The sequence below is a fragment of the Mytilus trossulus genome, chromosome 2, assembly GCF_036588685.1.
Source record: "Mytilus trossulus isolate FHL-02 chromosome 2, PNRI_Mtr1.1.1.hap1, whole genome shotgun sequence".
NCBI lineage: Eukaryota > Metazoa > Mollusca > Bivalvia > Mytilida > Mytilidae > Mytilus > Mytilus trossulus.
In genome coordinates this window covers 59,283,543-59,309,356 of record NC_086374.1, presented here as the reverse complement: position 1 = coordinate 59,309,356, position 25,814 = coordinate 59,283,543, and the positions used below count along the sequence as shown (strand labels likewise).

The 25,814-nt window shown below is 32.3% G+C and overlaps 2 protein-coding genes across 16 annotated transcripts in view; both read left to right on the top strand.

Moving 5' to 3' along the window:
- LOC134707656 (spectrin alpha chain-like) overlaps positions 1-1,710 on the top strand; it is a 58,664-nt gene extending 56,954 nt beyond the window's left edge. For all 15 annotated transcript variants that reach the window (XM_063567621.1, XM_063567622.1, XM_063567627.1 and 12 more), the window contains 2 exons: positions 462-609; positions 1,026-1,710. In XM_063567621.1, the coding sequence (XP_063423691.1) occupies positions 462-609; positions 1,026-1,151 (274 nt within the window). In that variant the 3' untranslated portion in view covers positions 1,152-1,710. The remainder of the gene's footprint in view (positions 1-461; positions 610-1,025) is intronic.
- A 10,691-nt stretch (positions 1,711-12,401) lies between these two features.
- On the top strand, positions 12,402-25,740 carry LOC134705906 (tyramine beta-hydroxylase-like). Its single transcript, XM_063564621.1, has 9 exons — positions 12,402-12,544; positions 17,944-18,142; positions 19,251-19,386; positions 20,104-20,199; positions 20,346-20,525; positions 21,340-21,509; positions 21,951-22,194; positions 22,602-22,698; positions 25,125-25,740. Exons 1-9 carry the CDS (start codon positions 12,537-12,539, stop codon positions 25,738-25,740), a joined length of 1,746 nt encoding a protein of 581 aa, XP_063420691.1. The 5' UTR covers positions 12,402-12,536.
- The last annotated feature ends 74 nt before the right edge of the window (positions 25,741-25,814 follow it).

The following is a 25,814-nucleotide window of genomic DNA, read 5'->3' as shown; positions in this document are numbered from 1 at the left end:
GATTATTACAAAGGACACTTCAAGTTTGATGGGGTTATCTGAATGAAGTAATGGCTTGCATAATGAAAACTATAACAAGCACTTCTTCTTGAAGTAGCTAGATGAAAGACAAATAAAACTTTATAATGGAAATTGATTTCATGTTTAATAGAACAGTACTCATTGAACTATCTTTCTAATTAAGGCCTTACATGTTCCTTTTTAAAAGTATTTCCATTTAGTTGAGTTTTTGTTAACTTAATAGATTCCATGAAATCTTCGAAGTTTGTTCCTTTGTATAGTATTTTATTTCTGTAGTAAAAAGGGAAAAATCTTTTTATTAAATTAAAAAAAATAATAAAAAAATTGCTGAACAGATTGGGTAAAGAAATTAGACCCAAAAAAAAGGCAAATGAAAAATAAAACAAAGAATTACGATTTTGTTGTTAAAATTGAACCAATATATAATTTAATAATTTCAGAGATGGCCAGGTATCATTACAAGAGTATATGGCATTTATGATAAGTAGAGAAACAGAAAATGTACAGTCTAGTTCTGAAGTTGTGGAAGCCTTCAAAGCCCTCACTTCAGGAGATAAACCGTTTATTACAGCACAAGAGCTGTATGCAGTAAGTATTGGTCTGAGAAATAGAGGAAAATCATTTACAGTTATGATATTTGTATATTTCCAAATAGTACACATATACATTGTACCTGGTAGTAGCTATTCATATCATTAAAACATGTCTTGGACAAAATTTGTATGATTGAAAGATTATGCTACTGATTAAGGTTGTTTTCTCTCTTATTTTATGAAATTTTAATGTCAATTTAATGCAGAAAAAACAGAGAGAAAAAATCAAATACACAATTTTAAGAAATGGAGATTATTAATACACACTGCTGACAATATTTGTGCTGTTTAGTTTTGTAACCTTTGTAAAGGAAAAAGAAAAATGGCACATGGATTTATTTTCAATTAGTAACTATTATCTTAAAAGAAATAAATACTAAGAAACTACTATATCCTGTTGTTTATTTTCAGAATCTTACAAAAGATCAAGCAGATTATTGTATACAGCGGATGAAACCTTTTGTGGACAAGACGGGACGAACAATACCAGATGCCTATGATTATACCGATTTCACGGAATCTATGTTTATAAACTAACCATAATAGACAGACTTTATCTTGTGCAATTTTTACTACAATATATTCAGTTTATGTCGTTTTACAAACAATTTTATTACGCTTTATCAATCATGACTAGGGTTGTGGGAACAGGTTGTCTACAAAAATTACAAATCGGCTAAAAGGAAAATTAAAAATGACTTTAATGATTAAATTTTGTATGCTGATACTTTTTAAATTGCAGGGTAAAATGCTTTTAAAATTTGACAATTCTTATGCTTAAAAGTGCTTGGATCTCTTATATAGGAATGCATCAATTGATATCTAGAAAAAATAGAGAGCTTGTACTCATGATAAATATTGTATTGTTTTTATTGGAATCAAAATATAAGTAGCAGGAATTCAATGTTGTAATGTTTTCAGACCATATATTTATTAAACATATATATATCATGAAATTTTATTTAAACTGAATCTCGTAAACACTTCCAATTTTTTTGCATACACAAGACTGCAGAACTATTTTTAACATTATAAGCTTATTAAGTTATGTTTAAGTTATTAGCTAGAGAAATGGATTAAACATAATCATATTTGATTTGTTGTTATATATCATTTATAGCTGACGGCATCAGAATATTTTTAAACCCACATATAGAAAGTACACTATAAAGTATTATAGACGCAGAATGATTCTGTGCCACACCCAAATTGATCTCCTTCTTGTGAGAGCATAAATTGCCTTTACACCTAAAAATCTTCACAAAGCTTGGATTTTGATTGATGCCATATATGGGATAGGTGATCCTCAGGTGACCAATGTATTTTATTGAGAATTTTGTTGACATTTCTACAAAAAATCTTCTAAGACAGTTACAATTTAAATGACTTCTTGTTTACCAGGTAATTACATTTTTGTCGAGCCTGCATCATTTGTTGCAGAAAGCTCGACATAGGGATAGTGATCCAGCGGCAGTGGCGTTAGCTAACTTCTTAAAAGCTGTATATTTTAGAAGGTAGAAGACCTGGATGCTTCATACTTTGTATATAGATGCCTCATGTTACGAACTTTCCGTCAGTCACATGTCCAATGTCCTTGACCTCATTTTCATGGTTCAGTGACTACATGAAAAAAAAGTTAAGATTTTTTGTAATGTTAAATTCTCTATTATTATAAGTAATTGGATAACTATATTTGGTATGTGGGTACCTTGCAAGGTCCTCATGCCCGTCAGACAGTTTTCACTTGACCTCGACCTCAATTCATGGATCAGTGAACAAGGTTAAGTTTTGGTGTTCAAGTCCATATCTCAGATACTATAAGCAATAGGTCTAGTATATTCCGTGTACGGAAGGACTGTTAGGTGTACATGTCCAACTGGCAGGTGTCATCTGACCTTGACCTCATGTTCATGGTTCAGTGGTTATAGTTCAGTTTTTATACGACCGCAAATTTTGAAAAAAATTTCGTCGTATATTGCTATCACGTTGGCGTCGTCGTCGTCGTCGTCGTCCGAATACTTTTAGTTTTCACACTCTAACTTTAGTAAAAGTGAATAGAAATCTATGAAATTTTAACACAAGGTTTATGACCATAAAAGGAAGGCTGGTATTGATTTTGGGAGTTTTGGTCCCAACATTTTAGGAATTAGGGGCCAAAAAGGGCCCAAATAAGCATTTTCTTGGTTTTCACACTATAACTTTAGTTTAAGATAATAGAAATCTATGAAATTTTGACACAAGGTTTATGACCACAAAAGAAAGGTTGGGATTGATTTTGGGAGTTTTGGTTTCAACAGTTTAGGAATTAGGGGCCAAAAAAGGGCCCAAATAAGCAATATTCTTGGTTTTCGCACAATAACTTTAGTTAAAGTAAATAGAAATCAATGAAATTTAAACATAATGTTTATGACCATAAAAGGAAGGTTGGTATTGATTTTGGGAGTTTCGGTCCAAACAGTTTAGGAATTAGGGGCCAAAAAGGGACCCAAATAAGCATTTTTCTTGGTTTTCGCACCATAGGGTTAGTATAAGTAAATAGAAATCTATGAAATTTAAACACAAGGTTTATGACTATAAAAGGAAGGTTGGTATTGATTTTGGGAGTTTTGGCCCCAACAGTTAAGGAAAAAGGGGCCCAAAAGGTCCAAAATTAAACTTTGTTTGATTTCATCAAAATTGAATAATTTGGGTTCTTTAATATGCCGAATCTAACTGTGTATGTAGATTCTTAATTTTTGGTCCTGTTTTCAAATTGGTCTACATTAAGGTCCAAAGGGTCCAAAATTAAACTTAGTTTGATTTTAACAAAAATTAAATTCTTGGGCCTCTTTGATATGCTGAATCTAAACAAGTACTTAGATTTTTGATTATGGGCCCAGTTTTCAAGTTGGTCCAAATCAGGATCTAAAATTATTATATTAAGTATTGTGCAATAGCAAGTCTTTTCAATTGCACAGTATTGTGCAATGGCAAGAAATATCTAATTTCACAATATTGTGAAATAGCAAATTTTTTTTTAATTAAGAGTTATCTTTCTTTGTCCAGTATAGTAAGCAAGAAATATCTGCATGAATTTTTTTTAATTGGAGTTATCTTTCTTTGTCCAGAATCAACTTAAATCTTTATTATATACAATATACAATGTATATTCACTTTTTACTACCAACTGATAAATTTAAATAATCTTTACCATTCAGTGATAACAAGCAGTTTTTTTACATCTTAATATTTTATGTTGTATTTAAATGAGTAGTAATTGTTGCAAACTCCATTAGAATATTTTAATTGAAATTGGTTTTGGAATAAGGGAAAGGGGGATGTGAATAAAAAATTGGGTTCAATTTTTCTCATTTGAAATTTTATAAATAAAAAGAAAATTTCTTCAAACATTTTTTTGAGAGGATTAATATTCAACAGCATAGTGAATTGCTCTAAGAGAAAACAAAAAAATTTAAGTTCATTTGATTACATTCATTCTGTGTCAGAAACCTATGCTGTGTCAACTATTTAATCACAATCCAAATTTAGAGCAGAATCCAGCTTGAATGTTGTGTCCTTACTTGCCCCAACCGTTCAGGGTTCAACCTCTGTGGTCGTATAAAGCTACGCCCTGCGAAGCATCTGGTTTGTGTTTTGGTCTGTTTTTCTTATACTATATGCAATAGGTCTACTAGATTTAGTGTATGGAATGATTGTAAGGTGTACATGTCTAGCTAACAGGTGTCATCTGACCTTGGTCTATTTTTCTAATACTTTATGCATTAGGTCAACTATATTTGGTGTATGGAAATATTTTATGATCTATAGGTGTCATACCACCAATTACTCCCTCAAATTTAGAACGTCTGTGGAAGAAAGCCTACCTATATGTCTGTTACGCATGTTTTATTTGACCTTGACCCCATTTTCACGGCTTATTGATGAGTGTTAAGTTTTCGTGTTTTGGTCTGTTTTTCTGAATTTATAAGCAATAAGCTAACTATATTTGTTGTATTGAAGAATTGTTAGCTGTACATGTCAGCCTGGCATGGTTCATCTGACCTTGACCTCATGTCATGGTTCATTGATCAATGTTTCGTTTTCTTGGTTAATGTTGAGTTTATGTGACAGTTGTAATAAAGCTTAATATTTGGTCTATCGACATAATATCTATGATTAGTAAAGACGGCAAGACATTTCAGCATGTGCACTCTTGTTTAATATAATTGTCCTTTAACTAAATTCTGACAAACTTTCTTGAAAAATATAATAGACAGGTAGAAACTAGAACAGCAAAAAAAGATTTACAATTGCAACCATCGCACACAGATAAGTAAACAGCTTGCAAAAGCCTATACTTCCTTGTGACTTTTTTTGTCTTTCCTGGATTCCAACATCAGGCTTTATGATATAATTTAGTTGGACAATCAAACAATTCAAAGTTACAGCTGCACAAGATTTGACCGATAATAACTTCCAGCAACAGCTGCACAAGATTTGACCTATAATAACTTCCAACAACAGCTGCACAAGATTTGACCTATAATAACTTCCAGCAACAGGCACAAGATTTGACCTCTAATAACTTCCAGCATTATTGGATAAGTAATCTATGTAGCTTGTTATTATATAATGTTGACATCAGCAGGCTATATTTACAGTACTTATACCCTAATGCTTTCCATTAAAGCTGACTATTGGGACTCAGTACAGAATAGGAATAAATGTAAAGTGGCTCTTAACACAATCAATAAAACAAGCAAATAAATTTTTCATACATGATTTGTATGTATATTTCACTTTTAGCGAACTGTCCCAAAGGGCCATATGAGCTATCGCCATCACTTGCTGACAGTTGTCGTTCTTAGTCCTTTACTTTTACATGAATCCTCTCTGAAACCATTGAACAAATTTCTACAAAAATTCAACTGAAGGGATCAGTATAAACTTTTTTTGTTACTGCCATTCAATCAACATGAGTGCCATGAACAAATATGCATATTTTTTGTAATGTTAAATTCTCTCTTATTATAAGTAATAGGAAAACTATATTTGGTATGTGCGTATCTTGCAAGGTCCTCATGCCCCAGCAGACAGTTTTCATTTGACCTCAACCACATTTCATGGATCAGTGAACAAGGTTAAGTTTTGGTGGTCAAACCCATATCTCAGATAATATAAGCAATAGCTCTAATATATTTGGTGTATAGAAGAACTGAGGTGTACATGTCTAACTGACAGGTGTCATTTGACCTTGACCTCATTTTCATGGTTCAATGGTTACAGTAAAGTTTTTATACGACCGCAAAAGATGAAATTTTTTGGTCGTATATTGGTATCACGTTGGCGTCGAAAGTTGAAAGTTTTAATCCCAACGGTTTAGGAATTAGGGGCCAAAAAAGGGCCCAAATAAGCATTTTCTTGGTTTTTGCACTATAACCTTTAGTTTAAGTGAATAGAAATTTATGAAATTTTGACACAACGTTAATGACCACAAGAGGCATGTTGGGATTGATTTTGGGAGTTTAGGTCTCAACAGTTACGGAATTAAGGGCAAAAGGGGCCCAAATAAGCATTATTCTTGGTTTTCACACAATAACTAGTATAAGTAAACAGAAATCAATGAAATTTAAACACAAGGTTTATGAACACAAAAGAAAGGTTGGGATTGATTTTGGGAGTTGAGGTCCCAACAGTTTAGGAATTAGGGGCCAAAAAGGGGCCCAAATAAGCATTTTTCTCTGATTTTCGCACCATAACTTAAGTATAAGTAAATAGAAATCTATGAAATTTAAACACAAGGTTTATGACCATAAAAGGAAGGTTGGGATTGATTTTGGGAGTTTTGGTCCCAACAGTTAAGAAAAAAGGGGTCCAAAGGGTCCAAAATTAAACTTTGTTTGATTTCATCAAAAAATTGAATAATTTGGGTTCTTTGATATGCTTGAGTCTAACTGTGTATATAGATTCTTAATTTTTGTTCCTGTTTTCAAATTGGTCTACATTAAAGTTCAAAGGGTCCAGAATTCAAGTCTTGGAGTTCTTTGATATGCTGAATCTTAACATGTACTTAGATTTATTTATTATGGGCCCAGTTTTCAAGTTGGTCCAAATCGTGGTCCAAAATTTAACTTTGTTTGATTTCAACAAAAATTGAATCCTTGGGGTTCTTTGATATGCTGAATCTAAACATGTACTTAGATTTTTTATTATGGGCCCAGTTTTCAAGTTGGTCCAAATTGGGGTCCAATATTAAACTTTGTTTGATTTCAACTAAAATGGAATCCTCAGGGTTCTTTGATATGCTGAATCTAAACATGTACTTAGAATTTTTATTATGGGCCCAGTTTTAAGTTGGTCCAAAATTAAACTTTGTTTGATATCAACAAAAATTGAATCCTTGGGGTTCTTTGATATGCTGAATCTAAACATGTCTTTAGATTTTTGATTATAGGCCCAGTTTTCAAGTTGGTCCCAAATTGGGGTCCAAAATTAAACTTTGTTTGATTTCAACAAAAATTGTATATATGGGGTTATTTGATATATGCTTAATCTAACCATGTATTTAGATTTTTGATGTTTTGGGCCCGGTTATCAAATTGGTCCCCATTGAGGTCTAAAGGGTCCAAAATTGAACTTTATTTGATTTTATCAAAAATTGAATCCTTAGGGTTCTTTGATATGCTGAATCTAAACATGTACTTAGATTTTTTATTATGGGCCCAGTTTTCAAGTTGGTCCAAATTGGGGTCCAATATTAAACTTTGTTTGATTTCAACAAAAATGGAATCCTCAGGGTTCTTTGATATGCTGAATCTAAACATGTACTTAGAATTTTTATTATGGGCCCAGTTTTAAGTTGGTCCAAAATTAAACTTTGTTTGATATCAACAAAAATTGAATCCTTGGGGTTCTTTGATATGCTGAATCTAAACATGTCTTTAGATTTTTGATTATAGGCCCAGTTTTCAAGTTGGTCCCAAATTGGGGTCCAAAATTAAACTTTGTTTGATTTCAACAAAAATTGTATATATGGGGTTATTTGATATATGCTTAATCTAACCATGTATTTAGATTTTTGATGTTTTGGGCCCGGTTATCAAATTGGTCCCCATTGAGGTCTAAAGGGTCCAAAATTGAACTTTATTTGATTTTATCAAAAATTGAATCCTTAGGGTTCTTTGATATGCTGAATCTAAACATGTACTTAGATTTTTTATTATGGGCCCAGTTTTCAAGTTGGTCCAAATTGGGGTCCAATATTAAACTTTGTTTGATTTCAACAAAAATGGAATCCTCAGGGTTCTTTGATATGTTGAATCTAAACATGTACTTAGAATTTTTATTATGGGCCCAGTTTTAAGTTGGTCCAAAATTAAACTTTGTTTGATATCAACAAAAATTGAATCCTTGGGGTTCTTTGATATGCTGAATCTAAACATGTCTTTAGATTTTTGATTATAGGCCCAGTTTTCAAGTTGGTCCAAATTGGGGTCCTAAATTAAACTTTGTTTGATTTCAACAAAAATTGTATATATGGGGTTATTTGATATATGCTTAATCTAACCGTATTTAGATTTTTGATGTTTTGGGCCCGGTTATCAAATTGGTCCACATTGAGGTCTAAAGGGTCCAAAATTGAACTTTATTTGATTTTATCAAAAATTGAATTCTCGGGGTTCTTTGATATGCTATGGTAAATGTTAATGTCAAATCTAAAATTTAAAGTTTTTAAGCTTAAGTTCTTAGACCACATTCATTATGTGGACAAAACCTGTGTTGTGTCAACTATTTAATCACAATCCAAATTCAGAGCTGTATCAAGCTTGAATGTTGTGTCCATACTTGCCCCAATGTTCAGGGTTCAACCTCTGTGGTCTTATAAAGCTGCGCCCTGTGGAGCATCTGGTAGTGTTTTGGTCTGTTTTTCTTATACTGTATGCAATAGTCTACTATATTTGGTGTATGGAATGATTTTAAGGTACATGTCTGCCTGGCATGATTCATCTGACCTTGACCTCATTTTCATGATTCATTGGTCAATATTCAGTTTTCTTGTTTAATGTTAAGTTTATGTGACATTTGTAATAAAACTTTATATTTAGGACTATCAACATAATATCACTGATGAGTAAAAAAGGCGAGACATTTCAACGTGTACACTCTTGTATTCGAAAGATGTTTGGTCTCTACTGCAACAAACTCTAATGAATCAGATGTGAATACATTTGTACTTACAATTCCAAAGATCTGCTTGAGTACATACAATCTTGAACTCTTCATCTTTCAATAGTATTGAAACATTAGACCTTTCTACCTTTAATACCATTTTAAACTTAAATACAAATTAAACGAATTAAGCCCTGCTTTGCTTAAAAAAAATAATACTAAGTATAAAAAAGAAGATGTGGTATTATTGCCAATGAGACAACTAAGTAGCCAACTTGTCTTAGTGAAGGATACAAATTGACCTTGCAAATAATCAATCTGGTGCGAACAATATATTTTCTGAAGCTGACATAATTCTAAATTACTTGATTTCTTGATTGACAACATATTTGTAATGTTTGGTGGGCGTTTTTATATGACGGCAAATTTTTTGTGGTCATGTATTGGTATCACGTCGTCCGTAGACGGATGGTTTCTGGATAATAACTTTAGTATTAGTAAATAAAAATCAATAAAAATTTAACACAATGTTTATAACCACAAAAGGAAGTTTGGGATTAATTTTTGGGGTTATGGTCCCTAAGGTTAAGGAATATAGGGCCCAAAACAAGCATTTATATAGTGTCAGTACAAAAAGTTGTGTATAAGTTTTGCAATTGTTCTGAAATTGTACCACAATGTTTAATACCATAAGTAGAAGGTTGGGATACATTTTGTGGGTTATGGGGCAATCAGTCTAGGAATAAAGGGCCTAACAGGGCCAAAAACAAGCATTTTTGTAGTTTCAAGACAATAAATTAAAGTTGTCTTTCTTTGTCCAGAATGGTTGTTGAATCACCTAAAACCAATGCTTTATGAAATCTTTGAAAATTGCAGTTATCTTTCTTTGTCCAGAATAGTAGTTGAATCAACTTAAATCAATGCTATATATTCTCTTTACCACCAACTAATAAATTTAACCAGTCTTTACCATTCAGTGATTACAAGTATTTTGATGACCATTCTAGAGATCACCCCCGTTTGTTGGTGGGGTTCATGTTGTTCAGTCTTTAGTTTTCTATATTGTGTTTTGTAAACTATTGTTTGTCTTCTTTCGTTTTTTGTAGTGGGTCTGTCCGTTTAATTCATACTTATGAATGTCCCTTTGGTATCTTTCATCTCTCTTTTAATGAAAGCAAGACATATACTGGTCAGATTTTATATCTAGCTTAATATCAGAAAACAAAACAGTTAGATATTCTGGAATGCTGTATGTTATGTGCCTAAGTCAAAAAAGTTTCGTCACACAAGAGAAGACGAGAAATAAACACGGGTTAGACCAACCGGAGAAATCAACATTTAAAAAAATCTATTAACTCTTATAGACCTACACTAGTTAACAATGACCTTGAAAATAATGGTTTACCATTAAAGACTCACCCTTTGCCTAAACAGATGATATTTGTTACACTAACTAGTAGTTGATAGTCTTAATACAAAGACCGGATGCGCTCTGTCGTGTCTGCAATTTCATATATAGGTCGTGTTATGACATTGATCTTGAATATTGAACCCTAACATTAAAACCATATAGGAGCTTAAAAGCTATCTATATATAGCCAAACAATGTTCAATAAAAAATAGAATTCTACCGTGCTTATGAAAGATTGTCACAGACGGACAGGCACCACCAAACATACCCACACACAATTAGATACTATCGTGCATATGAAAGAGTGTTGCGGATCGACAGCACCATCAATCCCACACACACAGGTATTCACAGAAATGGACGACTATATCCCTTTTAAACCTCTAGGTTTGAGATAGTGGATAGAAACCACTAAAATGTATCATACAGAGGTCATGTACTGAATGTGTAGATCAGAATGGCATGAGGTTTAACTCGTTAAGTGCAAAAGGCACATAAGCATTGTTGAGAACTGAGTTTGTATTTATTCCTGTAGTAATTAGTAAGAACAGACATGTAATGTAATATAATTAACAGAAGGAATGAGTTGTGGATCAGCTGTGACATTAAATACCTCCCATAATATTCATTGTTTATTGTATTTTCCAGCTTATCAAAGTTATTGTCGTACAACATAGGCCAAAGAAAATTAAAAAAAAGCGCGAGCACTTTAAAAGAGGTCGTTACTATTTCCATTAATTAATTTGCTTAGTTTCTTTTATGCAGGTGAGCTGTTAGAATATTTTTTATTTCAGTGTTGACACTTTAATAGTAACTTTTTTTGTTTGTTACTTAAAACATATTGAAATAAGAGTATGACGAAATTGTCTTTGGTACGATCTTTTACATGCATGTACACTGATCAAAAACGCATGCAATGGGAACTATGTAAATACATGTATTTCTTGCCAGTTATTTTTGGTTTATACATGTGACATGTTGCATGTTATTACGTGATGAATAGGCCGATTATTCTTTTGATGATCTCATATATTTGTACAGTTTATATGTCCTACCGATTTGCGTCTGATATACAGTATTTACGCTATCTTAGGGGGAAAGGTCAAACGTTAATTTTTGAGCGAATAAATAAAACTATATTTAATGCTTGACGCTTAAAATATGACCAGACTAAGTAAACAGAGAATTTGAAACATAATTGACTTTGTCGTCGTTGCTGATCATTGTTTATTGTCACAATGCCTAATGTTCGATGGAAACAATTTTTTGGTTTTTTTTTCACTTTCCTTTTGAAACAATCATTTTGTTTTCAAACAATTCATTAAAAAAAAGCGTACCTCCGGTGCCTTAACCTGACAGAATTGTGTGTGTGTGTGTATCATTAAAGTTAGTTAGTCTAATCACTCTTATTTGATTTCGAAAAAAAATGAAACTCAGCAAGTTATTTGGTTTTTTAAAATTATTATCATTAACGGCGATGTCATTGAATACTAAAAATTACACGTAATCAAACATAAATTATGTTGTTGAAGGGTATGTTTCATTGGGTTGCTGTTGTATACCGTTCGTGACTACCTTTTTAATCGTATTTACTTGTGATTTTCCGAAGCAATTGCGTGTTTTCAAATGTGACGTAGCTACAAAATTTCTTATTTTAAATAATGACTAAATTGCATGGCAAATATCAAAGAAAACACATTCTATCTAAAATATATCTTTAATGAATTTTGTTTTGTTTTCTTGTCTTTTTCGAATAAAATGTGCAACGTGAAGCAACATGTAGTTTTCTCTTTATTTTCTCTTTTATGGGTTTTTACTCGTCAACTATCTGTTTTTACTATGAACCGTTAAACATCAAAGAGTTCTCAACTAAGACTTGCATTTGCAAAGCAGATTGATTAAGTTATAAATCTATAGTAAATATCTGCCTCTTTAATCTATACGTATGCAGGGATACATATAGCTGTACTCTCTATTTAATGGTTCCTTAAAAGGAAAAGCTAACTAATGTATTAGGATTCTGTAAATTAAAAAGATATGAATTGCATATTTACTTAGCCTTTATATCAAGCTTTCAAATTGATATATAAACAAAAGATGGTCAATACCACTTGCACCTGGTACGACATTTGAATGCATGTGCATGGTGCACTTCGAGAAGTATACAAAACACGCGGAAGTACAAGTTGCACTACAACCATTTACTTTGCTTCGCCTATGATTAAACATCAAACGAAAATACATCTTCGGAGTTTACATTAAAAACGGAACATGTGCTTGGATAATCCAGATACTTTTATACAAACAATTGACTCTGGGTCTTACGCAAGTATCCACCTGAAAATGAAGGAGAGAAAATCAAGATGAATAGGTAAGCTTTTCATTTAGTTACCTGCAAAAGGATTATAAATAAATTATAAATCATGAAGTGACATTTGAAATTATATTTATTTATTTGTTTGTATTTTTTTCAAATTTTGTAAACAATCGAATGAAAACAGATCACGGTTTCTATGACTTTTAGAAACACCGGAAAGGAATTTTCATAAACTAGTGAACAAAGTCAAGAGGGAAAAGATTCGAATTTTAGTTTTTGCTTTTTTTTTTTTTTTTAATTTAAACATTTTAAATAAATGGGAAAGTTCGTAGGTAATTGTAGAGATGCAAAAATTTGTCATATGCATTTTAGTTTTATCGCAATGTTTACCTTTCCGATTGAATTTAAAATAAGAATTTTAGATTACATTTTAATACTAGTAGTCAGTAAACGTCATTTCTGTCTTTTTATGATTTTATTCGATGATAGAAATGAATGGAAAAAATGAGAAAATGTTCACTGTGACAGCAACCAAACGACATAAAACATATAGATGTCACTTCTCTACAACATATCAAGTCATAGCCGCTTCCAACCTTAAAAAATAAATGAACACACACTAAAATAATGTGAACAGCAAAACCAAATGCTTTAAGAGATAAAAAAAGAAATTAACAACAGGGCGGGGTCCTGATTTACGACAGGAATATTTGAATGTGTCAGGACTTGACCCCAACAGACGTATGAGAATCATAACTTAGTGATCGAGTATATTTAACCCAAAACCGTACACTGCATCTGAGATAAGAATTGTTGGTTATTTATTATATATATCTGTTATAATTTCTTATTAATTTTTCATTTTAAAACATATGGATTACTGATCGAAATTGACTTTTTTTTATTTGCCCAAAAAATGGAACAAGCAGTTGCTATTTTATTCTTTATTTTATATGCAGTAAGCTACCGACAAATTATATTTCTGACGTTGGATTTTTGTTCTGGTGAGAGAAATGTGATTTCAATCTGATAATTGAAAAAAAATGTAATTCTCTGCAATAAAGTATTAACGGTTTATACTTGTATAAACAATTATTTCGTCGAAAACCTTAATTTCCCATATATCATCATAAGAAATGGTAGAGGGTGATGTTCCAATGGTTTTCATCTATGCTTAAATAAATGCCCTTGAAACTTTTTTTTTAAATTTGTCGTTTGGTTGACTCCGTGGGTTAAATATTCAATTGAAGTTAAACTTTTTAAAAATGGCTTAATTGAAATAGTCTACTAAGTGAGATAAAAGACCATATCTTAGAGAAGGGTCCACATTGCGTAGTTTAGGGGGCAAGTTCAGGGTCTCACATTTTAAGTCAGGGCGTTTCCACAGTTCTATAGAGAAACATATAGATTAGTTTCTTATTTAATTGTATTCATCTGAATAAAATGACGAAAGAGGAAATTCGGTTTAGTTTTAAAACATAATAAAACAATACTGAACAGATGACCACAGCTGATAGTAATTCTGATGCAAATATGAACTCACTAGATCAGAAAAAATGAATCCAAGACTTATGATATTGTTAGATTAGATAAAAATAGGAAAATCTTAACAAACCCAACACATTATACAACAAAAGAGGAGGAACATGAATGTATCAATTTTGTCGTAAGTTCAATTTACTGTTTGTATATTGCATTTATACAGTTAATCGATATACATCTTTTATTGCTTTATTTCCCTTTTTCTTTCTTTTAAATAAAAAAAAACTATCTTATTGTTTGATTATTTAGGTACATGTCTATATTCTAAATAAATGTAGAAGCGGAATTGTTTGTCATGAAAGTCAAACTTAAAGTAGAGCTTGTTAACAAGTGTTTCATCCAACCATGAATGCTTTTTAATAGATCTAGAAATCAAATTGATATAACAATGGTACTACTGAACAATTTTAAACAAAAACAGTATCAGTTTCAATAGGGTGGCTTAAAAATGTGTACTTTGTTTCACAAGTTTTTTTTTAAACTTAAAACATTTCTTTTCAGAATGCGGCATAGCACATTTACATTTTCATTTTTCATAGAAATTACATAGTTCATGCATGAGTATACTATTTTTTATTGACCAACTCTTCTTGGTTTATTAATTTAGATTGAAATCAATCTGTGAACACCCATTCTTTCAGTAAAATTTAATGCAATTCTTGAATTAAAAAAAAATACCACATTACATCATGTTATGTTCTGGTTTAGACAACTTCACGTGTCAAAATCCACAGCCGATCATTTAAGATATTGAATGTTTTTACAAGATAACACGAGATAAAAGATGTGTAAACAAAATGTTAATTATTTTTTAGTTAATTCCATGATGTTTATTCCCACCTTGCATCATTGCAAAAGCTGTTAAAATTCTAATAAAGGTAGTAATTTAAGAACTAATTCATCAAGAAAACCATGGCAGAAAATAAAGAGCAGAAAAGATTTCCAATAAAATATTAATGTGTCTGATATTTTATACAACTTGTTATATTTTATATTTCACCTAAACCCCAATCGGCTTTTAAACTCTCTACTTTAGTATGTAAAACAAGCCTTTTCATTACTTAAGTCTATGTTGGATATCCCTGTTTTATGACTAAAACCGTCAATGAAAGATGCACATTTATATTTTTATTGCTTTTTATTCATAAAATAAGTCTCCGACACAGGTTTACCAATCTTGTAAGTAAAAAAAACCGTCAGGAAATTGATATTTATATAATAAGTGTGTAAAGATTAAAAAAAAATAGCGATAAACACAAAAGTGGTAATGAGTGAAACTAGAGTCTCCTGTACTGAGTCAGGAATACGGCAATTGTTTCCCTGTCGCCCCTTTGGTTGACATCATCGAGCGTTTAATTGGTTTTGTCATGTTTTTGGACTTCCCACCTCGGTATTTTAAATTATAGATATATTTTTTCTCCTATAAGAGTCAGATTCGCTCACCTGTCAAAAGAATTTGCTGTTTATAAGTTCTGTCTGATATAGTTTTTGAGATAAAAGTAAAAATCTGGTAATAAGTAAAAAAACAAACTCATTTTAAATAGGACAAATATACCCTATAAGAAGGGCTCAAATGTTTTCCTTTTTTTTTTTTTTTTTAGATCTTATATTGCTCATATTTTTTTGCTGTTCATAGCAGTTTCACTGATTCTAGCTATCTGTTATAGTTTTCGAGATACAAGAAAAAAGGAATAAACTTCTTTCTATGGGTTCAACTCTTTAAAAGTTGTCCTAATTATAGATCTTAATTTGCTGAACATTTATCATTTTACAATTTTTATTATATTTTTTGCCAAAAAAAATGTAGAAAACAAATGGGTAAACATCGTCACAGTTTTCAAAATCTAAAACTGTTATTAAAGGTCAGTTTTCGATTTTGGACATGCTGACTTATTTGTAGATCCAAATAAGATGAATCCTGCAAAATCGTTGCATCTACTATATACAATTCCTACAAAAGCTTACATATTGTTTGTATCTTGGGCGGACACTAGACATTTAAATAATAGTGTACGCGTGACCGATACCATGCTATATCAAATTTTCAGAAGTTGGCAAATGTCTTACAAAAAGAAATTAAAAAGAAGAATAGAATAAAACTAATGAAAACTTAAACTTTATCTGCATTTACTAGGTACGGCAGGGACTTGCGCCTTGAGTGTTATCTTTCAGAAGATAACAGATATTTATAAAAAAAAATATTGAACATTTCCTCTAAATACACCAACCATCAACAAAGAAATAGCCAAGCAATAACGATCGCGGTATAAGTGTCAGAGATATACATATAAAATGAAATGGATTACATTTATGAATTCAGAAGGACAACCCTATAAATCTCGCCCATATGTGATCATATATATATATAATTTAAGCCATGTATCACCATCATTAATGGCGATCCGATGGATACATCTGTTGTAGGGTTGTCACTGACTCAGACGTACTTATGAATATAATTATTTTCTGTGACTGTATCTTACATTAATTTGTAGGATCCTTTACTATAGATAATTTAGCTGATCTGTAACAATAACATTTTCATGCCTTATATATCATGTACTGTAGTACGCCGCTAGATTAAAACTGACGTGGAAGGGTAACACATGCCCACCGAAAGCTCTTTTTATTTGAGAGCCCAGGTGGTCGTGTGGTCTAGCGGGACGGCTGCAGTGCAGGCGATTTGGTGTCACGATATCACAGTAGCATGGGTTCGAATCCCGGCGAGGGAAGAACCAAAACTTTGCGAAAGCAAATTTACAGATCTAACATTGTTGGGTTGTTGTTTAGACGAGTTGTATATACATTATGTACACAGCCATGTATCACCATCATTAATGGCGATCCGATGGATACATCTGTTGTAGGGTTGTCACTGACTCAGACGTACTTATGAATATAATTATTTTCTGTGACTGTATCTTACATTAATTTGTAGGATCCTTTACTATAGATAATTTAGCTGATCTGTAACAATAACATTTTCATGCCTTATATTTCATGTACTGTAGTACGCCGCTAGATTAAAACTGACGTGGAAAGGTAACACATGCCCACCGAAAGCTCTTTTTATTTGAGAGCCCAGGTGGTCGTGCGGTCTAGCGGGACGGCTGCATTGCAGGCGATTTGGTGTCACGATATCACAGTAGCATGGGTTCGAATCCCGGCGAGGGAAGAACCAAAAATTTGCGAAAGCAAATTTACAGATCTAACATTGTTGAGTTGATGTTTAGACGAGTTGTATATATATATAATTTAATATATAATTAAAGCATGTAAAAAAAACTTGTTGTTGACAACTACTGATAGGAATAGCTACATTATTGGCTTACTGGAAGCGTAACAATCAATGGTGTAAAGTCTTTAGTTCAAAGTTTTCAACTATGTCTTAGTCTTTCCCCTTGGTAACTTCTTGCATTTCTATGTTTGCCATTAAAAATTGTTCGTGCTTAAAGCAATACGTATAGTCCCAACTGTCTCTTTCCTTAATTTGGAAATAACAAACCTCATCCCTCCTAACACTCACTGTCACTCAGTCAAAAGGATAAGCACAGTACTTCAGAAGCAATGAATTTAACCACCTGGTTCGTGTAAATCGATGTTCTCTTTTAATATTATTTTCTAAGTTTTTATTTCGGAATTGATTTTGTCTATAATTTATTTATAATAATTTGCTATTATAACTGGTTACAATTTCACTTTGTCACGACTTGCTTTGTAAGCTCTCTATACAGATGAGGTGTTCATTTTAAAAATTCTTGATTTCAAATTAACTTTGATACTTTGAGATGAAGAACACCAATAAGATTGCTGTTCCTTTGCTTTTTCCTGTTTTTTGTTGTGCATGCACTGATTTTGTGACATAGATAGATACTAAATATTCTTTCTTTTATACACAATTTTTTATCCAGGAGTTTATCATACGTGGGAATTTTTGTTTGTGTGAACAGCGTTTTTTCCTACAGAGTATATCAAAACCTGATACCAAATGGCAACAAAGTACCCCACCCTTGTAACAAAGGCCAAACATGGCAAGGAGTTGGACATCGACAAAATGACGGCGGAGATGAACTAAATCCGTTTGGAATCGACTTTCAGCAATTCGGAGAGGTATCTTCCACAACGCATATAGACCAAAAATTGTTTCAAAATTAAAAAAAAAATGGATTTGAATTAGTGCAGGCGAAGATAGGTTTTGCATGATAATACGAAAAAGATGTGGTATGATTGTCAATGAGATTGTCAATGAGACAACTTTTTCAAGAGACCGAATGACACAGAATTTAACTATATAGGTCACTATACAGCTTTCATTTGAAGTATATATGCAGAAAAATCACAATGTTACTTAAAGACCTAAACTGTATGCAAAAGCTTCTCACGGTCGGTCAGTTATTCAAATAGTATTCTAAATATCACAGATTCCGCACATCCTCATTTATTATTGTCACCCTAAACATATCTGGAATCACAAATATTTCCTTTTTTGCTTAAATATATTTGTGATACAAGTGTGGACACATATTAGTGTGGATAGTATGTTTGGATGTTTGACACTGTTCGCACAAATTGCGTTCTCTGTTCACCCCCCCCCCCAAAAAAAAAACAACAAAAAACAACCAAACACCTGTATTAATCATAAAAAAATTAGCAGTGTGGTTTTAATGGTCAAGTATCACACGTACACTACATAGGTAAAAGAAGATGTAGTATGAGTGTCAATAAGACAACTCTCCATCCAAGTCACAATTTGTAAAAGTAAACCACTCATCATCATGTTATTCTCATATCAAAAATATCTAGAATTACAAATATTTCATTTTATTTTTAAATATATCTGTCATACAAGTGTGGACACGTATTAGTGTGGATAGTATGTTTGGCTGTTTGACACTGTTCGAACAAAAAGAACCAACAACAAAAAAAATATAATAACAGTGTGGTTTGTTTAATATTTAGTTTTAATGTTCAGGACTGTATTGGACGAGACGCCAATTGCATGGATAACCAAATGAATCTGATGCGATATGTTTTACAATTTGGTTTTAGATAGCAGCAAAATTAAAAAAATATATCTAAGATATCAGATATCACGCAGACATATAAACTACACACTCATTTAAAATATACAGTTAATAAACTGACTACTGGAATTGAAAAACCAATTGCAACAATACTAAGCGTACTAAGTAATTCAGTTGTTTCAATTTTAATGTAGTGGAATAAAAAGCTGTGCCTATTGGATTCTGATGGGGATGGGAGACACAATGGTGAAGAACTTGGTGATCCCAATTGTACATGGAAGACACCGTATGATACTGTCAACCTCCTTACAATAAATTTATCTCATCCAGGTACAATAAGAACTGATGAAATGTAGACATAATTTTGGTTTTTGCTTTATTTTTGCCGATGACAATCCTTACAAGTAAGCGAACTTGAAATTACAGATACTACCGACACAGATAAATCTGCTTTATATTTAGACCTTTTCTCGAAATGACTACTGAATACCAAAATTTATGACAAACGCAATGATTTTAGTTTTCCGATAGTCAACTTTCCATTTCTGAGTAGCAACATCCCAGCGGCATCAGCATATGGAATATATGTGTCTCAATTGATACGTTACTCTAGAGCTAGCTCAAAATACGTTGATTTTGTTGAACGAGGAATACTGCTTTCTAAAAAGTTGCTAAGGCAGGGCTATGAATCAATCAAATTAAGGTCATCACTCAAGAAATTTTATGGTCGCATCATAAGCTGATTGGCCATTATTTACCCTATACCCGAGTCTGATATAAAAGGCCCTGTCATGAAAAATATTAAACAATTTAAAAGAGAAATATGACGGCATAATTCATAACGAAACAAGTTACGAAAAACAAATATGACAGACACGAACAAAGCCAACCACTGAACTTTAGGGTCCTCACTATGGACAGGCAGAATGTGACAGGGTTACATACGTTTGCGATTACCCAACCATCCCCAACATGAGGAAGTGCTTTTTTTAAGTACAGAAAAAGAATCACATTTAATTTGAAGACATTTTTTTTTTTTTTTTTTAGGGATTTGTGAACCATTAGATAGTTCATTGTGTCAGGAAAGAGCATGGCTTTCTTGCGAAGCATCCATAGACGACTGTCCATCGCTGAAGGAAAAAGGTAATAAGTTAAATTTTCGATCAAAATGCGAAGATGTATCTATTTCTCTCCAAGTGATTTTACTTACCGCATGAACGGTTTGATTTAAAAAAAAAAGTTTTGAATTGAAAATCCTTTCTCAATAAAATGTCACATTTTTAATTCAGATACAAGAAATATAACTGTAAAGATGCCAAAAAGGAAAGTACCAAAGCAGACGACAACTTACATGTGTCTGATATTTGAATTTCCACAAGACCAAGATTACCACATCGTAGCAACAAAGCCCGCCATTGACAACAAACACGTTATGCATCATATTCTCTTATTTGGTTGTGACGAATCAGGTACTGCAGTATTTTTATATTTACAGTAAGTTACCTTTACAAAATATTCCTGTATGTCTGTAATGTGCATAAAGTTTAATTAAATAATTTGTTGTGCAATTTATAAGTCTTTAAGTCCTAACCTCCCAGGCCTACATTACTATAGCTAAACCTTAAAGAGATTGTTGGTGCCTCTAATACTAGTAAATAATTAAAGTGATTGTAAGCACAGAAGGGTAACAATTGCGTTAATTTATCAGTGGGAAGTAAAATCAAATATTGCATTGTCAGTAAAGCATTGGTTGCAGTTGATTCAACTACAATTCTGGACAATGGGAAATAACTCCAATTTTCATTAAAGATGACTTTAACAATAACGTCATTTATATTTTTAGAACAGATATTAGATTCCTGCACCTTGCAGAAGTTATGCAATTTTCTTGACAGGTGTAACATCGTTTTGTGACTTGAGTATCTGAGCATATATAACATTAATAAATTAAATTTCTAAACCTAAAAAAATAAGGCAGGACCGAACAGAGTGAAAAATAAAAAGGCAGGACAGAGATTTCAGCTTAAAAAAATGCAGGACAACATTTTTCATCCTAGCCCCCCCCCCCCCCATAAAAATCAAATGGTAGCTCCCTAAACATTCAAACATATTGAACATTTCTATACATTTCTTTTTTCTGTAATTATCATTATGTGAGCTTTGTTTTGATTCTTTTCGGTCTGCTGTATCGATCTATAAACTAAATCTCAGGCTCAGAAAATAAATTAAATCGGCTCTGGGCGAAGTTTTGGTAACCAAATTTACTTTTTGAAATGATTTCAGTGGAAGACATCACAGAAGACATGAATGAACCATTTACCTGTGGTATGATTGCGAGCCCTAAATGCTCGAGTGTGATTGGTATTTGGAGTATGGGAATGTCAGGGGAATGTTCACACAATAGTTCAGGGTTCCGAATAGGAAAGAACGGGTTTAGGAAAGGTGCACTTCAGGTATAATATAAAGGGTATGTGTGTCCTTTTACACCCAAGAACACCTTATATTACTGTAATAGTTATGGTATTGAAATAATTGATTTATATAGTGTTCTATTCCTGAACAGATGTGTAATTGTTAATCCCCGGGGTCACTTTCAAAAACAAGATTTTCATATTGAAAAGATACAATATAAATAAAATTGAGAATGGAAATGGGGAATGTGTCAAAGGGACAACAACCCGACCATAGAAAAAACAACAGCAGTATAAAGTTTATTTTGCATAATAATTAAGACAAATTGGCAATAAAATATAAATTTTTCACATTTAAACCAGATGTTCCAAGTGTGTAGAATTATATTACTTCTTGATATTGAGGGGGTTTTCATATTGTTTTGTTTTTGAGGGGAGGGGGCTAAAATTAGATTAGACAATGACGTTTCCATAATATTATAGATTCATTGGAACAACCCTGACCTCCACGACGGGATGACAGATGCGTCTGGGATGACAATATTTTACACGCATGTATTACGGCAATACGACGCTGGAATTATGATAGTCGGGCAGTATTGGATTGATCTTGCGCCAAAGAAAAAGAGAGTTGTCGTTACTGGCGAATGTTCACCTGACTGTTCAGACAAGCTTATTGAAGATGAAATCTTTATTACTTCTGGATATAATCATATGCATTATTTAGGTACTAATTAGTTATTTCATAAAACCAATTGAGAAACTTTATTGAGAACACCATTACTTTTGACGTTCTTAATTGTTGAAGTTTCACTTGAGTGGACATAAAAACTGCAACTCTCAATAAAACTAACATGGTTATCAAAATAAGAATAAATACTGATTGAATTGGTCTAATCTTAGCTTGTGTCCTTGTTTTGTAAGACGAAAGATCGTATTTCCACACATATATTAAAGTTCAGTTATATTTATTATATGAAAGGGCCAGGTTCATCAGGTGTCAATGCATCACAAGAAATGATAAACAGTTTTCAGAGTTGATATGGATAAATTTCCAAATAGCCTGAATTGATTTAAGTCCTATTATGAACATTTCATATTCTTGTCTGAATGATTGTCAAATATATTTTGAAGGTCGTCAAGAACGTATAGAACTTTACCGTAAAGACAGAAAAATAAAAGATCTAGCATATGACCAGAATTTCAACTACGACATGCCTGTGCTTCATAGGTAACTTTTGATAGAAAGAATAGCTTTAAGTCTATAAGGCCAAGGATTGTGATAGTTTAATACAAACAAATTCGTGGTTTGGACAAATAATAAATGTGTTTCCTCTTGAATACTGAAAGAAAAATAGTGCATGTTAACAAAAGCGGTGGTTAACACTGAAATGCAAAGATTGATCTATGGGAGGTAAAACTTTATATTGAATTGTATAAAGCATTGGTTGTAGTTGATTCAACTACAGTTTTGGACAAAGGAAGATAACTCCAATTTTTAAAGATGACCTCGGATATTTTTAAAACAGATGAGATTCCTTCACCTAGTAAAAGTTCATTTTCTTGACGTGTATAACATAATTTTGTGACTTGGAATATCTGAGCATATATTTCATTGATAGGTTCTTGAAATATTCCTGGATTTGATCTATAGAATGTTATGATCAATGCACTATTTTTTGTGTATCTAAAAGGTAGTGATAAACCTTGGAAGATTTAGTTATCATTTCAGTACCATAGAGTGTTGCATTTCATGCAATCTAAATTCTTAACCCCAAAAATTACAAAAATTAGCGTGAGGGTAGTCACCAAAGATAAGGGTTGGTAGGATTAACAGAAACACAGGTCTTTAAATATATATCATTCCTTCTTTAACCAAGCAGCAGCAACTGAACTGAAGAAAACCCGAAGAAAATCACCAAAAAGCTATTGTTACACAAATAAGATTTACTACAGATTGGATTTACCTGTAGATGTCTATTCTTCATTAAAGATACAGTTCATTACTTGAATGTCTAATCATTCTAAGGTCTACAGATAGCCATATTGACACTTAAAATGAAAAGAAGTAATTCAAGATATACACCAAGAGTAACACTCCCTTAGCAAAACAATAGAAAACATATGTTGGTCAATAAACAATTGTCAATGATAGACAAGTGCCTATATCATATGTCAAGCTCTAAATTGCACTCAAGTCTAGATTTATTTTTTTGCATGTGCTCAATACCTATTTTTAATGGATCAATGACATATACAGAGGTACATAGAGTAATAAGTGCAATATACAGTTCTTTTCTCTACAGTATTGAATTACAGATGAAAATTCATAACATTTGAAATAAATCAGAAAAATACTGTTTCAACTTATGCTTGCAATCACTGAAAGCTAACTGAAAAAAAATACTTCTTGATATGGAAATCAAGCCCTTTAGCATTCTAATATCGGTCAATGCACAGTACTTCCAGATGTAGGAGTTCATTTACATTTGTCAATGGTGCAGTGTGGAAAGCAATAACATTAGTACTCTATATGATTGATTGTTGGTTGCTTAACGTCAAGTGGCAAATATTTCATGCATATTCAGGACGAGAACAAGTTCACAATAAATACAATTGGTAGGTCTTGTCATAATAGAGGCCATAAGGGATGATAGTCGGGGAAATTTCGACTGCCACTGGAAAATGAGGGTATATTGGATAGGGACAGAAATGTTGCCTTACAACAGGCCACCTACGGGCACTGAAAGAGTTGTACTCTATATGAGATGCATCAAATAGAAATTGACCTTATGCAAGTGAATATCAATACATCTGTTAAGCTTTTATAGGTTGAAAACATCTCTCTCAAAAGTATGTAACTGTTATTGAGTTTAGTTGCTATTAGAACGCTCATAAAAGACGTTTCTTTAGTAATTGATTGTTCCAAATACAATCAAAGTATTATACATGTACATATATAAGTGCACATGCATAAGGTTGATTTCTATCATATTATAAGTTATATGATTTCATTGTTTATTTTTAAACAAAACGCAGCAGAAAAAGTCCAGCGTGCGATAAATTCGTTATACCATTAACTACTAACCACCTACGGATTCATAGAGGGTTAGTCAAATCCATAGGGGGTGAGGCTGGAGGCCCAAATCCCCTATAGATTTTATTCACCCTCTATGGATCCGTAGGGGGGTCAGTAGTTAATGGTATAACGAATTTATCGCACGCTGGACTTTTTCTGCTGCGTTTTGTTTAAAAATAAACAATGAAACACAACATTAGTAGATGACGTCACGAACCCCCTATAAAATTTACTTACCCCCTACTGTCTCATAGGGGGTCACCACGTGACGGCACTAAACCAATCACAATGTGATATTTTACCAGAGGTGCGATAAGTTACCTTATTTCACTTATTCATATATATATATATATATGTTAGACTTAATGTTTATGATTAGTTTTCTATCATTAACTAAATACTCCATCTTTATAACACATATTTACTACTACGGTGACCTATAGTTGTTGATATCTGTGTCATTTTGGTCTTTTGGGGATAGTTGTCTCATTGGCAATCATACCAATCTTTTTTATATACTCTAATTTAAACAATTTTTCAAAGAATACCACAAACACTGTCTTGCCTTTATATTTCAGCTATCAGGAACCAGTAAAGTTAAAACCAGGAGATGAAATAAAAGTAACATGTATATATTCTACAACTTCACGTTCAGAAAATGTTCATTTTGGATATTCTACATCAGATGAAATGTGTCTTGGATTTTTAACTTATTTTCCAAAAGAAAACTTGAAAGATCCATATTGCACAAATTGGAAGTCAATATCAAGGTGTCTTTTATGGAAAGAAGATGTTGACACAGATGTGCAGGGATGCTATATTCAACGTTTATTACAAGGTCATGATGTAACAGCCAATCAAATCATTCAAAACATTATGCAAGCATGTGCTCCATTTGAAACATGTTCTGATTGGTGCAGGTTTTCTTTGAATGCAGCCAGACAGCATCCATGTTTCCAAGGCGATGTGTTGGATTTTATTGGCTTTGAAACCATACATGATTTACCAAAATTTCTTATTCCATTTATATTATGTGATTTCAAAAGAGATATGAATTTTTCAACAGAAGTGATATTTAAGAAACAGCAGACATTTGTTCCTGTAAACCAACATAATTTGTCTATATGTCACCCAAAACTTTCTCATGTTTCATTAATTCTTTTAGATTTTATACTTTTTATCCTCATTAGCTAATAAACCAATATCTTCTGGACAAAACATCATTGATTTGCCTATATTAAAAAAAGTTGGAGGGAAATGAGATATGC

What these genes read in the sequence shown, in the direction of transcription:
- LOC134705906 (XM_063564621.1), top strand. An exon ending in TCCATCGCTGAAGGAAAAAG is followed by an intron (nt 20,200 to 20,345) that starts GTAATAAGTTAA and finishes TTTTTAATTCAG; the next exon opens with ATACAAGAAATATAACTGTA. An exon ending in TTAGGAAAGGTGCACTTCAG is followed by an intron (nt 21,510 to 21,950) that starts GTATAATATAAA and finishes ATAATATTATAG; the next exon opens with ATTCATTGGAACAACCCTGA.